The sequence below is a fragment of the Mycteria americana genome, chromosome 7 (genome assembly GCF_035582795.1).
Source record: "Mycteria americana isolate JAX WOST 10 ecotype Jacksonville Zoo and Gardens chromosome 7, USCA_MyAme_1.0, whole genome shotgun sequence".
NCBI classification, from domain to species: Eukaryota; Metazoa; Chordata; class Aves; order Ciconiiformes; family Ciconiidae; genus Mycteria; species Mycteria americana.
This window is the reverse complement of record NC_134371.1, coordinates 30,824,934-30,843,454: the sequence shown is the minus strand read 5'-3', so window position 1 is coordinate 30,843,454 and position 18,521 is coordinate 30,824,934. Positions and strand designations below refer to the sequence as shown.

Genomic DNA, 18,521 nt, shown 5'->3' with positions numbered 1-18,521 from the left:
TAGCCGGTGGCAGAAGATGCCCTGGGACAGGACAAGCACAAGGTCACGCTTCCCCGATGGCCGGTCCCACCACCGGCACTGGGTCGCTGTAGCTCTGCCAGCGTCGTTTGATTTAGTCTGTTCTGTGTTAGGTTTTTTATTATTTTTGAAGCATTAAACACGCTCCGAGGAGCTCTGCGGGTCGTCGGGGGAGCCCCCCGGGTTGGGGGGGGGCATCCCTCGCCACTGGCGCTCCGCGCTGCTCCCCACGGGCCACGCGGGGTTTTACGCACGGGGGGTCCCCGCGTGCAGCAGCGCGGTCCCCGGCGGGACCCGGCCAAGCCCCGGCGGCGGGGCGGGCCCTGCGGCGCCTTCGCAAGCCCCGAGGCGGGGCCGGGGCCAGGGCCGCCCCCCCGGTAGTGGCGGCGGCGGGATGCGACTGCCGGAGCTGTGCCTGGCGCTCCTCTGCGCCGCTGCCGCCGGGCCCGGCTCCCCGGGGGCGGCCCGGAAGCAGTCGCCGGGCCCGGGAGCAGGCGGGGGGAGGGTAGCGGAGGCGGGACGCGGGGGGCCGGGGGTGGCCGTCCCCCGTGCCGGCAGCGTGGACCCCCGCCAGGCGTGGATGCTGCTGGCTGGGAGCCCCGGGCGGGCGAGTGGCAGCCGAGCCCGAGGCAGGACAGGCACGGTACGGGATGGGACGGGGACCGGCACAGCACAGGTACCGGCCAGTGGCCAATCTCCAGGAAAATCACCCCAGGCTGTCTTGCAAGTCGGTGCGCCAGGCGCTGCCTCTGCTCTCCCCGGGGCCCCCGCCGCGCTGGAAGAGCTGCTGAGGGAGCTGCAGCTCCTGCTGAAAGGTACCCACCGGCCCCGGGGAGTACTGCAGGAAGGGGGGGCCGTGGGGGACCCCAGGGCAGGAGCAGGGGACAGCAGGAACGAGGCACCGCGGGACTGGGCAGCAGAGCCAAGCGCTATCTCCTATTGGGGCCAGGAAAAGCCGAGGTTCCTTCCTAAAGCCAAGCCCTGATTGGGTTTTTGGGTCAGGCATGGTGAAGGAGCAGGCAAAGATGTGCAGGAAGGCCTGGGAAGAGCCTGAGGAAGAGGAGGAAAAGGGTGAAGGCAACCCACAGGCCAGGTCCCATTGTCGTGTGGAAGCAGCCTTCCACTGCCGGACACGTGAAAACATCTCTGTGGAGCAGAGAGCACAGCAGGAGCTGCGACTCTACTACATCGTGAGTGCCCAGCCTGCCACCCTTTCCTGCCTGCAACACTTCCTGCCCATGGGGGCACCTGCCCTGGCACAGGGGCTCATTCTCTAACCCAAGCCTTTCCCCATCCCCAGCCGGAGAGGGAGAGGATGTTCCACCGCGGCTCAGGGCTGAACCTGACCAGTGGGCAGTACATGGCCCCCGTTGCAGGGTACTACACCTTCACCGCCACACTGCACATTGGTGAGCCATCAGGCACCCCTCACAGGCCTGCCTGGGAGGTCCGGGATGGCTCTCACCCTCCCCTCTCTCCCAGTGCGCAGAGAGCAGCAGAGGAAGGGGCAGCCGTGCAGGGGGAATCGTCTGCGGGTGCTGATCTGTGTGCAGTCCCACTGCCAGCACAACAGGTAGAGCAGGGCAAAGCCGGGAGGGGAGAGGGACTGTGGGCTGGGGGGGGAGGAAAGAGTCCAGCATCCCTGGGGGAAACAGCACCACCCTCCCTCTTCTCTGCAGCAATTTGAAGACCATGTCCCGGCTGGAGAGTGGTGGTGACCTTTTCACCGTCTCTGTCACCGGAGTCCTTTACCTGCAGGTGAGTGGTGCCAGCTCCTCTCGGGACTGTGCCAGGCAGGAAGATGCCTTCTGTGGCCCCAGCTCCAGGGCTGGGCATCGAGTCTGCTTCTCAGCCCCCCTCCGACACTCAGGACACTCACGGCTGAGGTCTGCTGGGACACTACGGCACATACCATACTGGCTGCCCTACTGGCCTCTCTGTCGTCCTTTTCCCAGAAGGAAGGGGGGGTGATTAGCCCCTCCAGCTCTTGGCTGCTGTGTGCAAGGGAGAGCTCTCTCCTTTGCTCTGCCAGGCTGTGCTCAGGGCCTGGAGGAGGTGTCCCAGTCCCATTAAGCCCTCTCTCCCTCCAGGCTGGGCAGTACGCCTCTGTTTTCGTGGACAACGCTGCAGACTCTCCCCTCACTGTTCAAAGCGGCTCCGATTTCAGCGCCATTCTGCTGGGGGTGTGAAAAGGTGCTGGGCACCATGCAGGGAGCTGAACCTGTGCCAGGAGTGGCCAGACCCTTCCCTCTGCCAGCCCCTGTCACACCTCCCCTGCTCAGCACCAAGCCCAGGGAAGACCTTTTGCTGCTGCAGGAGCTGCAGGCTGGTCTGATACTGCTCATGCTGCAGAAGCATCTGAAGCTGGACAAAAGATTGGGGAGGAAAGGATAATAATAATAATAATAAATAATAATGATAATAATAATAAGCCTGACAAGGAGCTAAAGGAGTTCACTTTTATCTAAAGGCTAGGGCTGGAAGTTTATCTTGGAAAACGCTACTGCCAATAGCAGCAGCTGGCTGCTTTCTCTCCGTGGCTCAGCTCCCACCATGCCAGGCATTGGTGCCTGGGACAAAGCCTCACACCTCCATTTTCACTCTCAGCAGATTTCCCTGCCCAGCTTCTCAGCAGCCCAAAACAGACTATTTGTATTGCTTTAGCTTCCCTGCAGTGTGTTAGCAGTGAATGTTTGCTGGCAGAAGCCAACGTCCTTTGCAGCTAATCTTCAAAGCAATGTCCTGATAATGCCGCACATTCGATTAAAGCAAATTCCTGTCCCGTGGCTTTCCACGCCAGGCGTTCCCTGCCTGTGGCACAGGGCCCAGGCCGTGGGCAGCACAGATACGCTCCTTGCTTCAGCTCTGATAGCTGTCCGAGCCAAGGATAAGGCGCAGGGCTACGTGCCTGAGCAAGGGCTGCAGGAGAGGTAGCCGGGCAGGCTGGGCATGGGGCAAGGGAGCCACATGTTTCATTTCTTAGTGGCACGTAGCACTGGGCAAGCTGTGCCAGCAGCACCACGAGATTAGCCCAAACTGCACCCAGCCCCACCTTCCCCAAGGCATCCATGCACATAGGCAGGGGAAGGAGGCTTCCTCACGCTTGACCTTACTCGAGGGCTTTCCTAGCCCTGCCTGGCCTTCTCCGCAGTTTGCATCTCCTCAAGGAGCCTGGTGAATTAGCTGTTGCTGCAGCTCTTTGTGCATGGGGGTGCTTGGATCTGCGGGGGGGGGGGGGGGGGGGGCGGGGCTCTGGCTCTGCAGTTTTAATGCTGTCTTCTTCCCCAAGGCAAAGAGAACTTGTCTCTGAAAGGAAAGACGTGCTTTTCCCCCAGCTGAATGGGTGGGCAGCAGCATCCTGGCAGAGACAAGGCCTCTGCAGCTCCTGCTCAGCTGGGGAGCTCAGCCTAGGCAGCACCTCTCAGTTGCTATGCATGACTGTGAGCCAAGACCGTCTTGCTCAGATCAGCCACCTTCCCTTCCTACTAGATGCACCTGAGAAGGTACAAAAGGACTCGCTGTTGGAGACTGGGGCTTGCCGAGCTGGTAAGCTGTCCTCTGTGAGCAAGGTATAAAGAGCCCAGTGCACTTGAACACAAAAATCGAAAGAGCTGATGAAGTCAGAGCTACTGGGGGGCTAATTTAGGTCTTGGGAGGGGGCTAGAAGCTCAGTCAGCCCCAAGGGAGGGGAGCTGCATGTACAGCACTTCTGCATGGGCCACCCTGGGGTGGTGGTCTCGGAGCTCCCCACAGTAGCAGGATGCTGCTGAGCAATGAGGCAGGGAGAGTTTATTTTCAGGAAACCTCTTGCAGACCCCACCCTACCAGGAAACACAAGCAAACAGTTTTTTGACTTCCACTAAAGCTGGGGTTGAACCTGCCTTTCTAACTGGCTGGCTACTCACACACATGGTGAAACCTGCTCCACAGTGCTTCCTTTTCCCCTTTGTCCTGAAAAATGGACAATATGATCCATTTTATGGAAATTGTCATTAACTGTATCATAACACTGTGTATTATGTTCCTAGTTGGAGTTGTGCTTTCAGTACTCTTTCTAAAGGGAAGGAAAGAAGAGTTGCAAGAGGAGGGAAGGGGAGAGAAGACAGTCAGAGAAGGACAAGCTTCTCTCACCAGCTCTTGCACTGGAATTGGAGGGAGCACCAGAGACAGGTGCTTGGCTTAGGTCTCACAGTGCAGCACACAGCTCTCCCCAGCTCAAGAGCTGTGAAAAGCAGGAAGGTGAGAAGGGAGGGCAAGTTGCCCTTCTGAGATCTGCTGTCGGGGTTTCTTTTGCCACAGACTCAAACTCTGTGCTACTCCATCTTGGCTCTCCAAATTTGGCTATCAAGCAGAAGCAGCAAAGTGCATTGCTAACATGGGCAATTCCCTCTCCTCCCATCCTGCAGTGCAACCTTACATCACAGTATGCAGGGATGGCTGGGAGCAGAACAAGCTGGCAGAGGCAAGCGCTACCCAAAATATGTCCCAGAGGCCCACTTCCTTCCTCAATGCTCTGCAGAAGGTGTGGAGAGTTAGCATGAGCTAGGCTGAATTAGCCTAACCATTAGCATAAGCCCATGAACTTTAACTGACTTCTGCTGTAGCAGAAATAGATGAAAGATGGTCAAGCCACCTGTCCCAAACAACAGGATAGCTTTTGCGCGCTCAAGAAAACAGATAGCCCAGGATCTGGGACCATCTCCCGAAGCTCCAGGGAACACTGGGAGCAAAAAAGAGCCCGGGAAGCCTCACAACCCTGCACAGGACTATGCACAAAACGGCAGGGCACCACCACACCAACCTGCCCAACCTCTCTGTGGGACCGCACCATTTCTCATGCAGAGCAAGGAGGTTGTGCAAGAAACCACTGCACAGATCCACTGGCTTACCTCCCTCACTGCACTGTCTCACCCACAGGATGGGAAAATTGTGTAATCTGGAATTTAAGTGCTTTGGTAGCCCAATCCATTAGCTTTCACACTGTCATTTGGTCTTAAGCCAAATTTTCGCTAGAAAACAGCACACTGACTCTCTGCAGCAACAGCTGGTAGAGGAATGGGGACGGGATGAGATATCAGACACTTAATAGCAACAAGTACCTAAAACCCGAGATGCCTGCTCCTCAGATAGCACACAGACAAGCACAGAGCCTGCCCTTATCTCTGCTGCCTGGCAGGTCCATTTGGTGAAAACACTTTCCCAATAAACAGCAGGAGCAAACTCCAGCCGCTTTTTGCTGTATCAACAACCAGGATAAAAACCCAATGTTTTCTGCAAGCAGAGGGAAGGTACACTGCTGCTCTGCAAGCTGTGTTCATATCACTCAGCTGCATGCAACCTCACAACCTAGCTTCAGAACCAAAAGATTTCCTTTCCAGCACTAAGAGGACAGCCCACACCACATCCCAAGCTGGTGGCCTGGGGTACTGCACAGTCCATACAGTACAGCCTGACCAGGAGCTCCCACTGAGTCCTAAGAGCTCAGGACTCTCCCAGGGCCTCACACAAAGCTCAAAGAAACGAACAGCAGAACTGCACCGTTTGGAACAGCTGGCAGAATTCATGCCCACAGATGTCTCTTCTTGCCAGCACCTCTGCCAAATGGATTTATTTGGTTTACCAAGACATTCAGGGGGGGTGACAGGACAAGAGATTTCTGCATAGGCTGATCCACTGTGGCAGCCACTTAGAAAACACTGCTAGCCAAGTGAGCTAAAACTATTAGAAAAAAACCCAACTTTATTTACACTGAAGAGCATCCAGCAGGACCCTCCCTCCCCCGGCCACAAATGCATGCACGCACACTGACTTCTCCCTTCCCTTACATCCGCTGCAAGCTGGGGATCCTGCTGTCGCACCTCATCTCTCAGTGCTCTATCCGGACCACCATGACTGTGACATTGTCCGCCGACCCTCGCTGTACTGCCTTGTTGGCGAGTCTGTTACATGCAGCTTCATATCTAGCATCTGCTTCTAGCTTCCCTTCTCTCGTCTGGATGTTCTTATCCTGTTGGGATGAGGAAAGACAATGCTGATTACCGCCAGCAAAGCACATAGGTGCAAGCGCATGGCAATTTCCAAGCACGGGGAAGCAAAACAAATAAGGACAACCTCAGGTATAAGGGAGGATACCCTGGCAGAAGTACATTTCTGCAAGTCAGAGTCATTCCATTTTGTGTCCCCTGCACTGACAAACCCAGCCTCCACACTGCCTTCTCCTCACCTCCAGGCAGGACACAATGAAGTTCACAGCTTCTTCTGGTGTAAAGACTTTAAAGAGGCCATCACATGCTATCAGAATGAACCTGGAAATCAAGCAGAAGACAGGTTCCAAGGCTGAATCTTTGGCTCCCCAGCTACGGCAAAATCCCTCCAAGCTATTTTATGAGCACCCACGCTCCAATCCAAAGGGAAGATGCCATAAAACTCATCTGAAAATCCCTCAGAAGCACCAGAAGTCCTCCGGTGCTCCAGAACCTATCATTCACGAAGCTGAGGCAATTCAAAGTACAGGCCAAAGAGCCAGGCAAACAATGTAAGACCTAGATCAGGACATCCTGGCAGTCCTACTGACTTTGCACCGTTAGGCAAGACCATGTACCACACCCTGCTGGAAAGCTCCATTATTTCTCTAGGAACTGCTTCTTTCCTTTGAGTTCTTTTCATTCACATATTCCCTGTGAAGTAGCTAATGCAAGGAAATAGAGAAACACAGCCAGCTTAATACCTTATGTGCATCCCTTTAAATCCTTTACATTTCCACACTCCTGAGGTATGCAATAACTTAATTTAAATAGAAAGATTCAAAAGAAAAGCGAGCAGCGTAACCCAGAAAAAGAGGCATAACTGTGATCAGAGAACTCTGCCACAAAGTATTGCCGCAGGCTGCAGAAGGTTGAGGGAATACAAAGCCCAAGGCAAGGAGAGCTGCCTCCTACCTCCCCACCAGAGGATGAGACAGCCTGCTGCACACTCCCTGCCTGCACAGGGGATTGTATTAACCAGGAGCCCTAACCAGAGTCACCGGACAAGGAAAACTACAACCAGCCTGCCAAAGCAGCACATGTCCCTGAAGACATCGTTTCAGAGCCTGATGCTCAGAATATCTTTAGAAATATTTTAGCAGATCACTTGATATGGAACTCTAATCCCACAAAAAGCAGCAGTACTGGGTTACATTCTCACCTCAGAAAGCCTGCAGGGCCATAGTGACATGAAAGCTCACAGCAATTTGTCATTGCCAATCATATGTTAGAAAAGTATCTCAAATCTTCAAGTATCAGAGCCAAATGCAATAGTATTTGTGGGCACCACAGCTGCAAGAAACAACTCTTGGACAGGACAGGGATCCAAGAATTCAAGCCTTAACTAACTGCTTGAACACTGGTGGGTGGTCTTATTCAGAGCATGAAGGAAGTCTAAGGCTCGTATATGTTATCACTGCTGCGAGGCTGGTTTCTCCAGCAGGAGCCTTCACAGTATCTTGGCAGAGTGAGGCAGCAGCATTATCCCACTATATCGATAAGGAACAGGAGCAGAGGGACGTCAGCAGTAAGAGTATCCTCTAATTCGGGGTGATCAGTCTGAAGTGCCTCGGCCCTAACAGCAGAGCATACAGGGTCATGCAGCTTGTGCTACTTCTGCTGAGCAGAGCTAGGACACAGCCAATCCCCTTGTGCGTGGGCACACTTTACCTGTCGTTGTGCGTGAGTTGGCAGCGTTTGATATCTGGCACAGAGATAACACCACAGCGTTTGTACTGGCCATCCCCAATGGAGCGGGAAACCTCCAGCACTCCTAGGACTCTTCCGTCTCTGCACAAGGAAAGAAAACATTGAGAGCCCTCCCCACACATGCACATCTCACTGCACTGCCTGACAGGGACACTCTTCATGGTGCATTCAGCTGCCTTGTACAACTCCTGACCCACTTCCCCAGAAAGTTCAAATCTTCCCTTCAAAGTCTCCTTCCCTTTCTGCATGTTTGTGTGAAGCTTTAGAAAACAAGTGGAGAGGGGGAGGAAGAAATGAAATCAGGAGAATTCAAGGCTGTTTTCCATCTCCCTGCCCTAACTCAAGTGCTGCTTAGCCTAGCAGGCTAGGGAAGTAAGAATTATATGCTGAGCTGAACTCCCAGAGGCGGAGGTTTGAATTCACAGATTATTTTTTGGCAAGGTATCTAGCAAACTACATTTCAATAGGAGCACAGAGTGGCAGCAGGCAAGACCAGATCTGAGCCAGCAGCCCTTCCTGTGCTCTGCCTATCAGGACACCAACCCCTATAGACTGGCTCAACTGGGGGCAGTTCCAAGGAGCTAGAACCATGGCACTTTCTCCTGATCACTTGGTCTTTACTAACCACTGATGGCAGCACACAGCTCTGTGAAACCCAAGTTACAATCCTCCTTAGGAAGCAGTTTTGTTTGCCAGACTTTTCTAATTAACTGAGTGCTGCCCCAACAGAAGCAGCTTCCCACTCTCTACCTTTCCAACAACTGAGCATCTTCTCCCCAAAAAGGCTCTTCTGTGCACCCTGGAAAGACATTCAGGGTCAGACATTCTCATTCATCTTGTAGTCCAACCAGCCCCGCTTGAGACAAAAGCAAGAAGCAAGGCACATCACAGAGAACAGATCTGATGCTCACACACTTTGCAACTTATCTCTTGGGTCCAAAATATTGAACTACAAGCAGTGGGAGAGGCTCCCAGGCAGCCGGGGAGATGTTCCCCCAGTTCTGAAAAGAGCTAACAGACACTGGCCCACCTCTTTCCTGCGTGCAAAGATAGATCAGTGCTAAGCATAAGAGGCAGCATGTGCTCTCCAGAGATAAGGGGAACAAGGCCCTCCAGACATGGCAGCGTGACAGAACTGAGCCCACCCCTCCCCACCCCAGGGGGCATTCTGCCTCTGCAGGCACTAAGATAATTCACCTGCACCGAGTCCTCTCTTGTGATGATGCCATTAAATCAAGAAACAGCCTTCAAAGAAGGGAGAGAACCTAGCCAGGGGAATCAGGCACAGCTACCCAACAGCCATGCACACCTATACGCACAGGAACATTAAGGTAATCCTGCTCTGGCTCCAGAAACCTCCCTCCTACTGCAAACTGCCACAGTGCATCAGCTAACCCCCAGGGGAGCAACATCGACTGATGTCGAGGGCTTCTCATGCCCTCTCAAACCATCCCCATCTCTTACAGGACAAGGAGGGAGAGCTGATGCTGCAAGCAAGGAAATGAGTTCTGTTCAATGCCACAGTGTGCAGCAACTGATAACTTCTTAAACAGCCAAGTCCAGCTCCGTAGGTGCAAGTCTATAGGTCAAGCTTAAGCACATCCAGGCTTTCACGTGGGTTCCTGCCTTTGCAGCACAGCACCCCACCGCCATTGTAAGCCCCTGAGAAACCAGCCCCCATCAACCAACTCAAGCCACTGAATCCTTAGACATCCCAGGCACCATGGTGCTTCCCAAAGGCAGCAACAGATTCTCTCTGGGCTCTCACTAGCATGAACACTGGGCTCAGGAAACTCCAGAAACTCAGTGCTCAGGCCTAAAGTTTGGCCAGGGTTTAGATTTGCTCACTCGCACCCTTTAGGCACTTACCTGACATTTCCCCCAGCTTTCTGTATCCGCATACGCTCCTCATACTGGGTGGGGTTGTGCTCCTTACTGAGGCTTAAGGCTGCATGTTTCTGACTCTCTTCATTATAACGACACAGAATCGCCTGTGCTGACAAAAGACCTTTGTGAGTAAACCACAACAAAACTGCAGCAAGAAGAACTTCTTGAGAGAGAGCTCTAAGTTGTAGTGAATGGGGCTATATCTGGCTGGTGACCGGTCACCAGCGGTGTTCCTCAGGGCTCAGTCCTAGGGCCAGCGCTGTTCAATATTTTTGTCAGTGATCTGGATGCAGGAATTGAATGCACCATTAGCAAGTTTGCTCACAATACCAAACTGGGAGCACTGTTGACTCTCAGGAGGCCTTGCAGAGGGATACTACATAGATTGGAGCATTGGGCAGTCATCAATGGCATGAAATGTAACAAGTCCAAGTGCTGGATTCTGCACCTGGGACGGAGTAATGCCAGGCACAAGTACAAATTGGGAGAGGAGTGGCTGGAGAGCAGCCCTGCAGAAAGGGATCTGGGGGTGCTGGTTGGCAGCAGACTCAATAGGAGCCAGCAGTGTGCCCTGGCAGCCAAGAGGGTAAACCACATCCTGGGGTGCATCAAACACAGCATAATCAGCCGGTCAAGAGAGGGGATTGCCCTGCTACATTCAGTGTTGGTGTGGCCTCACCTCTGGTACTGTGTGCAGTTCTGGGCCCCACCACTTAAGAAGAATGGGAAGGTCCTTGATTGCATCCAGAGGAGGGCAACAAAGCTGGTGACAGGACTGGAAGGCATGTCCTATGAGGAGTGGCTGAGGAGTCTGGGTTTATCTAGTTTGGAGAAAAGGAGGCTGAGGGGCAACCTCATTGCTTTCTGCAGCTTCCTGAGGAGGGGATGTGGAGAGGGAGGTGCTGATCTCTTCTCTCTGGTATCCAGTGATAGGAGGCATGGGAATGGTTCAAAGCTGCACCAGGGGAGGTTCAGACTGGACATGAGGAAACATTGCTTTACCAAGAGGGTGGTCAAACACTGGAACAGGCTTCCTAAAAGTGGTTGATGCCCCAAGCCTGTCAGTGTTTAAGAGGCATTTGGACAATGCCTTTAATAATATGGTTTAACTTTTGGTCTGCCCTGAATTGGTCAGGCAGTTGGACTAAATGATCATTGTAGGTCCCTTCCAACTGAAATATTCTATTCTATTCTAGACTCTGCGATATATTTAGCACCACCAAGAGAGAGCTACCACACACAGTTGTTTTACACTATGGGAGACCACACAGAAGTACCCTGCACCGACCCAAACCAAGATGCTTTGTAGGAACAGTTGGGGAGCTCACAGAAACTGGGACATCCTACACAAACACCTTGCCCTTCAGGGTGAATAAAGATCTTGGAGGAATCGAGATGCCAGCAGTGGGCTTCTCCGTTCTGCTTACCCGGCTGTCCCCGAGGTTGGCTATGTAGAGAATATTGTCGACAGCTAGGACACAAGTAGCTGTGGAGCCATCCTTCCATGCTGGCTTCCTGAAGGGAACAAAAATGAGATTACTAAGGGGGGAAAACAATGTTTAAGAAGTTAGTCACAGAGTGCTCCTAGGGACTCAAGGAAGTGTCACGTGCCAACACGCAGCAGTCAGCTAGTACAAGCCCCCAGCAGCTGCCTGCAAGCAGCTAGGGAAGCTGTTGGTGGTAAATAGAGAGCTGGACAAGGACAGAGGAGCTGCACAGAGTACCGCCTTCTAAATGTATGGCCAATGCCCAACTGGTTCAAATACTGCCAGCCACACTCCCCATACCAACCCTTCCTCACACTCAGCTCCCAGGAAAGCTCATCTGTGGCTGGAACAAGCTCAGCCCCGATGACTGCCCAGAAGCTATAGCATCATGAGCAAACAAGCACCCCAAACTCCTCCTCAGGAGGCTCCTTCTTTGCAGCAAAGGGAAGGCACAGCCAGGACTGCAGCAGAGTTGCCTTCCTTTTTGCTTTCGTTTCCCTTCTTTTTTTCACAGTACCCTTACCCGCCCACCTCAGTCCTCACCACCCCACCTCAGCAGCAACACCACTTGTTCAGTCACTCACTCTCTTGATATTTCACTTGCTATAGTTAAGTTTGTATTTCTAGAGCTCTAGGTAAAACAAGAAGCATTTCTTAGATTACAGCTGCCAGACTAGTCCTCCCCACAATGAAGCCCGGCTATGATACCACTTTTTACTGAAAGTAGCTTTGAGAGACTGATTTCTAGACATATTTCATCCAGTTTTTCCTAACTTTGAAGGTGTGGCTGAATGAAGATCATTCATTTCATCATCAATACAGCTATTGCTAGCAATCCTTTATAGTGCCTTTTTCTAAGTCACGTTTCTGACCAAACAGACTGGTTTGGGAATGACACTGTTGTGACAGACTCAAGGAAGCTTTTTCCTTTTGCCTGGTCAAACTTGTTGATCTGATTAGGCTTAAGATACTGAGCCAGTTTGCAATTTACTTAAAATTGAAAGTTTGCAGGGAATCTCAGAATCAGCTGCATCAACAGTCTCTCCAACTGTGTTAGAGGTGTCACTTTGAAAAAAAAACAAAACCCAAAAAATGCATAAAGGACTGGCAACAAAGTGACTGTATTTTAAATGCAATCTACATCTTCCCTAGTCCACACAGTTGATATGTCAGTTCAGCAGCGACTGAGAGAAGGTAAGGGTGCTTGCACTCAAAACCCAGCTAGGAGGCAGGCTGTCATTTGTCCCACAGAAATTAGCTGCTGTGCTTTTCAGCTTCGTTTTAAAAGAATATGTTAGAAACAAGCTTAAGATGAGGGACATTCTGCATCAACATCTCTGTTTTCAAAAGAGGTGAAGAAAGCAAGATTTAAACTTGCATTGGGAGAGTTAAGTCTTTCAACGCAGGGCATTAAAAACAACCTCAGGGATGTGCTCCAGCCTGGCAAGCACATACTCACTAACAGGAATGCAGGTCCAAAGAAAGCTGCACACAGCAGCCTGCAAAGCACTGCTCTACAGGTACCCTCCTGCCACACTTTGATACCATCAACACAGAGATCCCATCTCAGGCAGTATGGGATAAGTCACTTCAGCAACATGGTAAGTCTTTAAAAGGAAGGCAAACAAGATGCCCCAGTAAGGACAGAGGTGCATTCTTGGTCATGTTTTGGTTCCTTCCTTTACCATGAAAATTTATTTTAGTCTACGGGGTCCTACAGATCGCTTACCACAGAGCAAGACCAGAACATGCCGTGATCTAGCTCTAGCAGGCACTCAGCTGGCCGAGTTACAGCCTGGCACAGCTAAGCTGTATGGGGTTTCGCCAAAGCATAGATGTGACTCAAGGTTTCCTCTGCCCTGCTCAGAACTAAGGCCTGTGAGATGCAAGCTAAGAAATACAAATGCATGGGAAGCATTTACACTTACTGGCTGGATGCCTGCTTTAGAAACTCTTCATCTGTGTGTCTGAAGGTGTCCAAAAGGCATCTCTTCACAGTTTTCTCCACGCTGACTACCTCACCTGTCAGACAGGGAAAACAGCAACTAAGCTCCAGCTAAAACGTATCTGACCTATCTCAGTCCCTCCCTTTGCTCATCCAACATTCAATCAGGCAATGCATCTCTCAGACCCTGTGCAGAGCAGCTAGGGGACACCCTGGACTCACGCTACCAAAAATCTGCATGGTAGCACATATGGGGAATTTATGACATACCCCTCTCCCCCACGGGCGTATTTTCATGCTTTAAGTGGCACTACCAAAACTGGCAACAGCGCATCTCACACTTGCTTAGCGGTTCACAATTCGCTACTTGTACCCTTGTGCCAAAAAGGCTTCCAGCCCTCTTCCCCAGGAGACAGCACAGTCTCACAAACCCACTGGGAGTAAGGGATGGGAACTGTAGAACTATGCCCAAACAAATCAGTTTCCCTATCCACTGCCATAATGTCAAGGCAGAAAAGGTGATGGTTGCCCTACAGCCCTTATTCCACTCCTCTCACCTTTAGGAAATTTCTTAATCAGGTTTTGGTGCAGATTCTGTGCTGCAAATTTTGAGGCTCGGACTCCCCCGTGGCCATCAAAAACAGCAAAGTACGAGACACGTGTGCTGTGAGGGAAGAAAGAGTAGCAGAAAGGGGCTAAGAAAGGTCGTTGGCCAGACAGTGGGAATGAGTACATTCGTATCCATAACCCCCTGCCCTGTGTTGGCCAGACTGAATAAATACTGCACTCCAAGGCACAAACAAAGGTAGCAAGTCTCTAAGCTCACACATTCAAGCATTTACAGAGTTTACATGTGCAAGCACTGAGCTGAGAACTTTCCTGTAATTTTCCACTCCTCAAGAAAATGAAGGGCAGAAGAGAGTTTAGAAACCACAACTTGGCATAAAAGCAGCTAAACATTTCACCTCAAGGGCACTGCAACTCCCCAGCACTACATAGACATCAGTCTAACCAATCCTACTGTTCTTTCCATGCCTAAACTTGTTGAAATCATGCTACAGACAAGAAACTCAGATCCCTCAGCACACGAACTCTTGGGACAATATTAGCTCAGAAGCTAAATCCAGTATCAGGATGATGCTTGAGAGCATTCCTTTAAATATACACACTCCCCCTACACACACTTACATGTGTTAATTTGCTAAGAGATTTAAGCTTTTCAAATGAGAGAGTTCTGACATCTGTTTTCTCTTCTTCAAGCATTCTCCATTGCCACAGTTAGGGTTTTACACACTGTAAAACCCCCAAGGCAAGGCCTGATTACTTATAATTAAATTGAGGGTGTCTAAACATCCACGCTTACATTTGGGTAACAGAGGCTCAATATCCAGAGTTATAGGGCCCTCACAATCCTTGTGAAGTCAGTGACCAAATCCACTAAGCATCACTCAGAGGGAGGTATTTGTATATAAAATAGTCCTGTGATTTGCCCAGGAACACAGCTAATGATTCAACCTAAGTCTCCCAACAACAAGCCCAAACCACATACCACAACGCAGGGATAGTCAAGAGCATCAGCTGCTCAAACCAAAAAGGATCATATCATGGGCTTAGCTGAAGCAAGCTGGAGCTCCTTCACCCCTGTGATGGCTGCCATCCATAGTTTTATTCTGGCAGTTGGGGCCCACTTACATTTGGGAGGGCAGAGGCTGGCATTCCTCGGTGATATCATTTAAGATTACATGTGCGTCCTGCATGTCTTCTCTTTCACCTTTCCTCTCTGCCACATAACCCTTCAATCCAAGAATGCCCACTGACCCTAAAGGGGAACAAAGCAGACACATGCACGCAAATCAAACCCCTCCATCTTCCTCAGCTCAGGCTAAAACCTAGTAAATCAGCGACCGCTTTTCAGCTTTCAGAACCCTGGCACTGCAGCAAAGTACAGCCCTCATCCTGCAACAAAACATCTGGCACCTTCTGCTTAAAAGGATATATTTATTTTGTAACATGGGTTTTTAAGTGCCCCCAAGGTCAGCGGCTACAAAAGCCACTTGCCCCCATTTTGGCAGGCAGCTGTAGCCAAGCAGGACTGCTGGGCATCGGACAGGGCTCTTACTTAAAGGGGCAAGGGAAGCCTGTGGCACGGAACCTGGCAGATTAAACAAAGCACAGCTTTAAAGAGGGTGCTAAGGACAGGAAATCAGGGTCTGCTGTTTCCAGAACACATCCTTCCCTTTGTATCACTGAACACATCTTATTCCTAATGCTGCAACATAACATACAGGCACCTGCACTGAAGTCAAATGCCCTATATGTAACAGCAAGTCTCTCTCTCTCTCTCTCTCTCTCTCTCTCTCTCTCTCTCTCTCTGCCTTTCTTAGCAGCCACCCAGTGGAGATATTTGTGGATGTGACAAAAGAAACTGGTGTGGCTCTAGCCTTCCAGAGATTTCACAACCAATCCCCCTCTTGGCAGCACAGGAACTTAGCCTGCAAACGCCGAGGTGCTTGCTGCACAGCTTCTGCCACTTCAGCAGGGCTGGTAAGAAGGCCCAGATGATGGAGGCAGAGAGAGCTCGAGGGGCTTCCACAGACCGCCGCAGCAGTCTGTTCCCTACGAGAGGCTGAAAATACAAGCAGACTGAAGAACCAAAGCTTAGCTTTGGTCTGGACTTACTCAGCCCAACGTCAAAAGTACAAATCGAGTACATTTGTTTTCAAACTGTCTGAAAACCTTTACAAACTTTCTTTTCCACAAGTTCTTCCCTGCCATTCTTCTCTTCCTCCTCAAAGGACTTTCTCTTCTCCCCTTTCCCGTGGCTCCCTGCCGATGAGACCTGCTCAGTAGCACTGGAGGCTGAAAGAAAGCAAAAGTGCAGGCGGCTGAAATCTTCCAGCTCTGTTTTACTTGCATAAATTCAGCAGCAAGTCCTTTCATACCAAAGTACTCTCAGGAGTGCAGCCTTGCACAGTCACACAGTATTAAGTGACCAGAGTTATTACTGAACAAGACATACTAACTGACCACAAACATGCACACGCAACTTCACTCAGCATGTACAACTCACGGCACACGCCACTGTATAACCCAGCGAACACCGATTTGATCACTTTACTTTGTGTGACCCTACCTCAGGCACAGTACAGTAGTGTTTGGCTGGCAGGCTGTTGATTCTCCCCACCAATGCACATTTTGTTCTTAGCTACCAGCCTTTTTTGCAGTTAACTGCTCAGCAAGTTAACGTTTCAGGTTGGAACACTTCTAATTTTTTTTATTATTATTATTATTTGTGTCTACAAATTGTGCCCACAACAATGCAAAGAAGTGTATTTTATTACTCTGATGTGCATATTTATTAGTGGTTTCAGAAGACAGGTTACGAATTAAAGCTAGCAAGCAAAATATGATTCCCATGACATCAGAACCCTAGCCTTCTCCTTCTGGAGATTTATTCTCATATGGTGTAGTGAATTACCTCACCTCCTCCCAGGTGCTACTAAACACTTGGCTGCATGCAGAAAGCCTTGCCAGACCAGCACTCTGGTTTTGAAGACATTTACAGCTAGGAACAAGAAGGCAGTCTGTGCCCACAGCAGAAAAGCAACAGAAGCCAGGGCAGTGGCAGCACCGGGCCAGCACTGTCTTCGTTCTTAGCAAGCACACACATACTTTCACTCCCAAAGCAGGGAGCTTTCAGGCAGAGATGATGGGGGTCCCCAAAAGACATCTGAGGGATGTACTTCTGGGAACAGACCTAAGTTTACTTTTAAAGAGTCAGAATCCCAATTTAAACAATCAGGGCACAAACAGATCGCCACAACTAGTGTCAGCCAACCCGGACACCAGGTTAACTTGACATGTGTCCAACACAACAGGCTACATCAATGGATTTTCCTGAGAAGGGCAGATCAGCAGAGGCTCGGTGAACTAACACAGCTCCTTACCTGTGTCACCACTGTTGGCTGGCGGAAGATCATCGAAGAGTAAAGAGCCTCCTTTTCCTGGAGCACAAGAAAAAGGCAAGAAGGACTAAATACCTTTGTCCCTTTGAGGGAAAAATGCTCTGTGTACTCCCTTCCTGAGGTGTGGAAATTATAAAATGCCAGTTTACCAAAGCGAGTCAAATTTCAACTTTTGTTACTGGATGGTGGGGGAAAATTCAGGCCTTACATTTGTTTCAGGAAATATTTATATGGAACATATCATGGAATATATGTGGAACATCTATAACATTCTGGTTATCCAAAAAAAGCACAAGACAATGAAAGCAGCTGTTCTGCACACTGGTGCTGATAACCCAACTATCTTTACCCTGTCTAACAAAGAAAAGAGTTTACACAAGTTTCTTCTCAAGAGATGCTGATGCAGAAAACACAGGAAGCCAAACTAATAGCTGGAATGGAGTACCCATACCTGAGTCAGCACTGCTGGCTGGTGGGAGACTGTCAAACAGCAGAGGCCCTTTCTGGGCTTCCTTCCCTGTAAGACACCAGGGCAGAGTCAGGACCTGTTGCAGGCACTCACGTTTCTGGAATGACTACCCCCCAGGTGAGCACAGGTGGGGTAACCGAGGAGAGCCTTGGCTACCTTTCTTCCATCTCTAATTTAAGCAGCTCCTACACAAGCAAAACAACCATCTGCCTCGGGATGATGGGAACTTTTATCTTTAAAACAGGTTTGTTGTTTTTTTTTTTTGCTAGGAATCCACTCAACTTGCATTAACATCCCTCAGCAGCCCAATCAAGATGTTATAGGATGGCAAGGCCCCCGAAAGCACCCAATTAGTTCAGGTAACACCATTACAGCTCTCCACAGACCCATGACCCGCAGCAGCACAGAGAGGGGAAAGGCTGCAGCATGGCCTAAACCTCATGGATAACACTCTGCATCTGAACGAGTCCCAGGGAAAAAGAAAGCCACAAAAAAAACACCAAACCCTGTAACTTCTCCAGCGATTTTTAAGTCACCCCCTCCTGCTGCCGCCCCCTCACCCCCCCCCCCCCCTCCGGCGCTGGGAGCCCTCAGCTGCTACCGCCGCCCCGGGGCGCTCCCTGTAGCGGCGGGCCAGCTGGGCGCGGAGCCAGCGCCTCCCTCCGGGAGAGGCTCGCTGCCCTCGGCCGCACTGAAGCAGGCCCGGCGGGGCCCAGCGCCGCTCGCCGCCGGCCCCGCGGCCTGTAAGGCTCTGCCTGGGTGAGGCCTCGCCACAGGGCCGCGCGTGGGCGGGGCAGAGAAGGGAAGGGCGGGGCAGGGCGAGCAGAGCAGGACGGCGGCTAGGCGCCCACCCCAGGGGTCTTGGCCCCCTCACCCGCCACCGAGGAGCCAGGCTCCGGGAGGTCCCCGAACAGATCCATCCCGCCGCCGCACCGGCAGCGCCGCCTCCGACACCGCTTCCTCTTGCCCAGGCACCGCCCCCCCGGGCTGCCAATCTCCCCGCGAGGCCAATCAGCG

At 51.3% G+C, this 18,521-nt stretch overlaps 2 protein-coding genes across 3 annotated transcripts; one reads left to right on the top strand and one right to left on the bottom strand.

The window, feature by feature from the left end:
* Positions 1-56: 56 nt before the first annotated feature.
* Positions 57-3,281, top strand: LOC142413088 (uncharacterized). Its single transcript, XM_075509135.1, is given in 8 exon segments — positions 57-82; positions 292-833; positions 1,021-1,208; positions 1,319-1,427; positions 1,501-1,591; positions 1,698-1,985; positions 2,103-2,335; positions 2,338-3,281. Coding segments are annotated over 8 exon segments (1,626 nt in total). The 3' UTR covers positions 2,487-3,281.
* Positions 3,282-5,720: 2,439 nt separating this feature from the next.
* On the bottom strand, positions 5,721-18,481 carry ILKAP (ILK associated serine/threonine phosphatase). Of its 2 annotated transcripts, XM_075507803.1 has the most exons (12): positions 18,379-18,474; positions 17,487-17,552; positions 17,018-17,074; positions 15,807-15,929; positions 14,763-14,889; positions 13,628-13,734; positions 13,054-13,147; positions 11,066-11,153; positions 9,621-9,742; positions 7,713-7,832; positions 6,242-6,323; positions 5,721-6,025 (listed from the first exon to the last, which is right to left on the bottom strand). In XM_075507803.1, the coding sequence occupies exons 1-12, from the start codon at positions 18,422-18,424 to the stop codon at positions 5,885-5,887; spliced, it is 1,173 nt and encodes a 390-aa protein (XP_075363918.1). In that variant the 5' UTR covers positions 18,425-18,474; the 3' UTR covers positions 5,721-5,884. The 2 variants fall into 2 exon arrangements, with proteins under 2 accessions (XP_075363918.1, XP_075363917.1); XM_075507802.1 differs by lacking the exon at positions 17,487-17,552 and having other exon boundaries at positions 18,379-18,481.
* Positions 18,482-18,521: the final 40 nt, after the last annotated feature.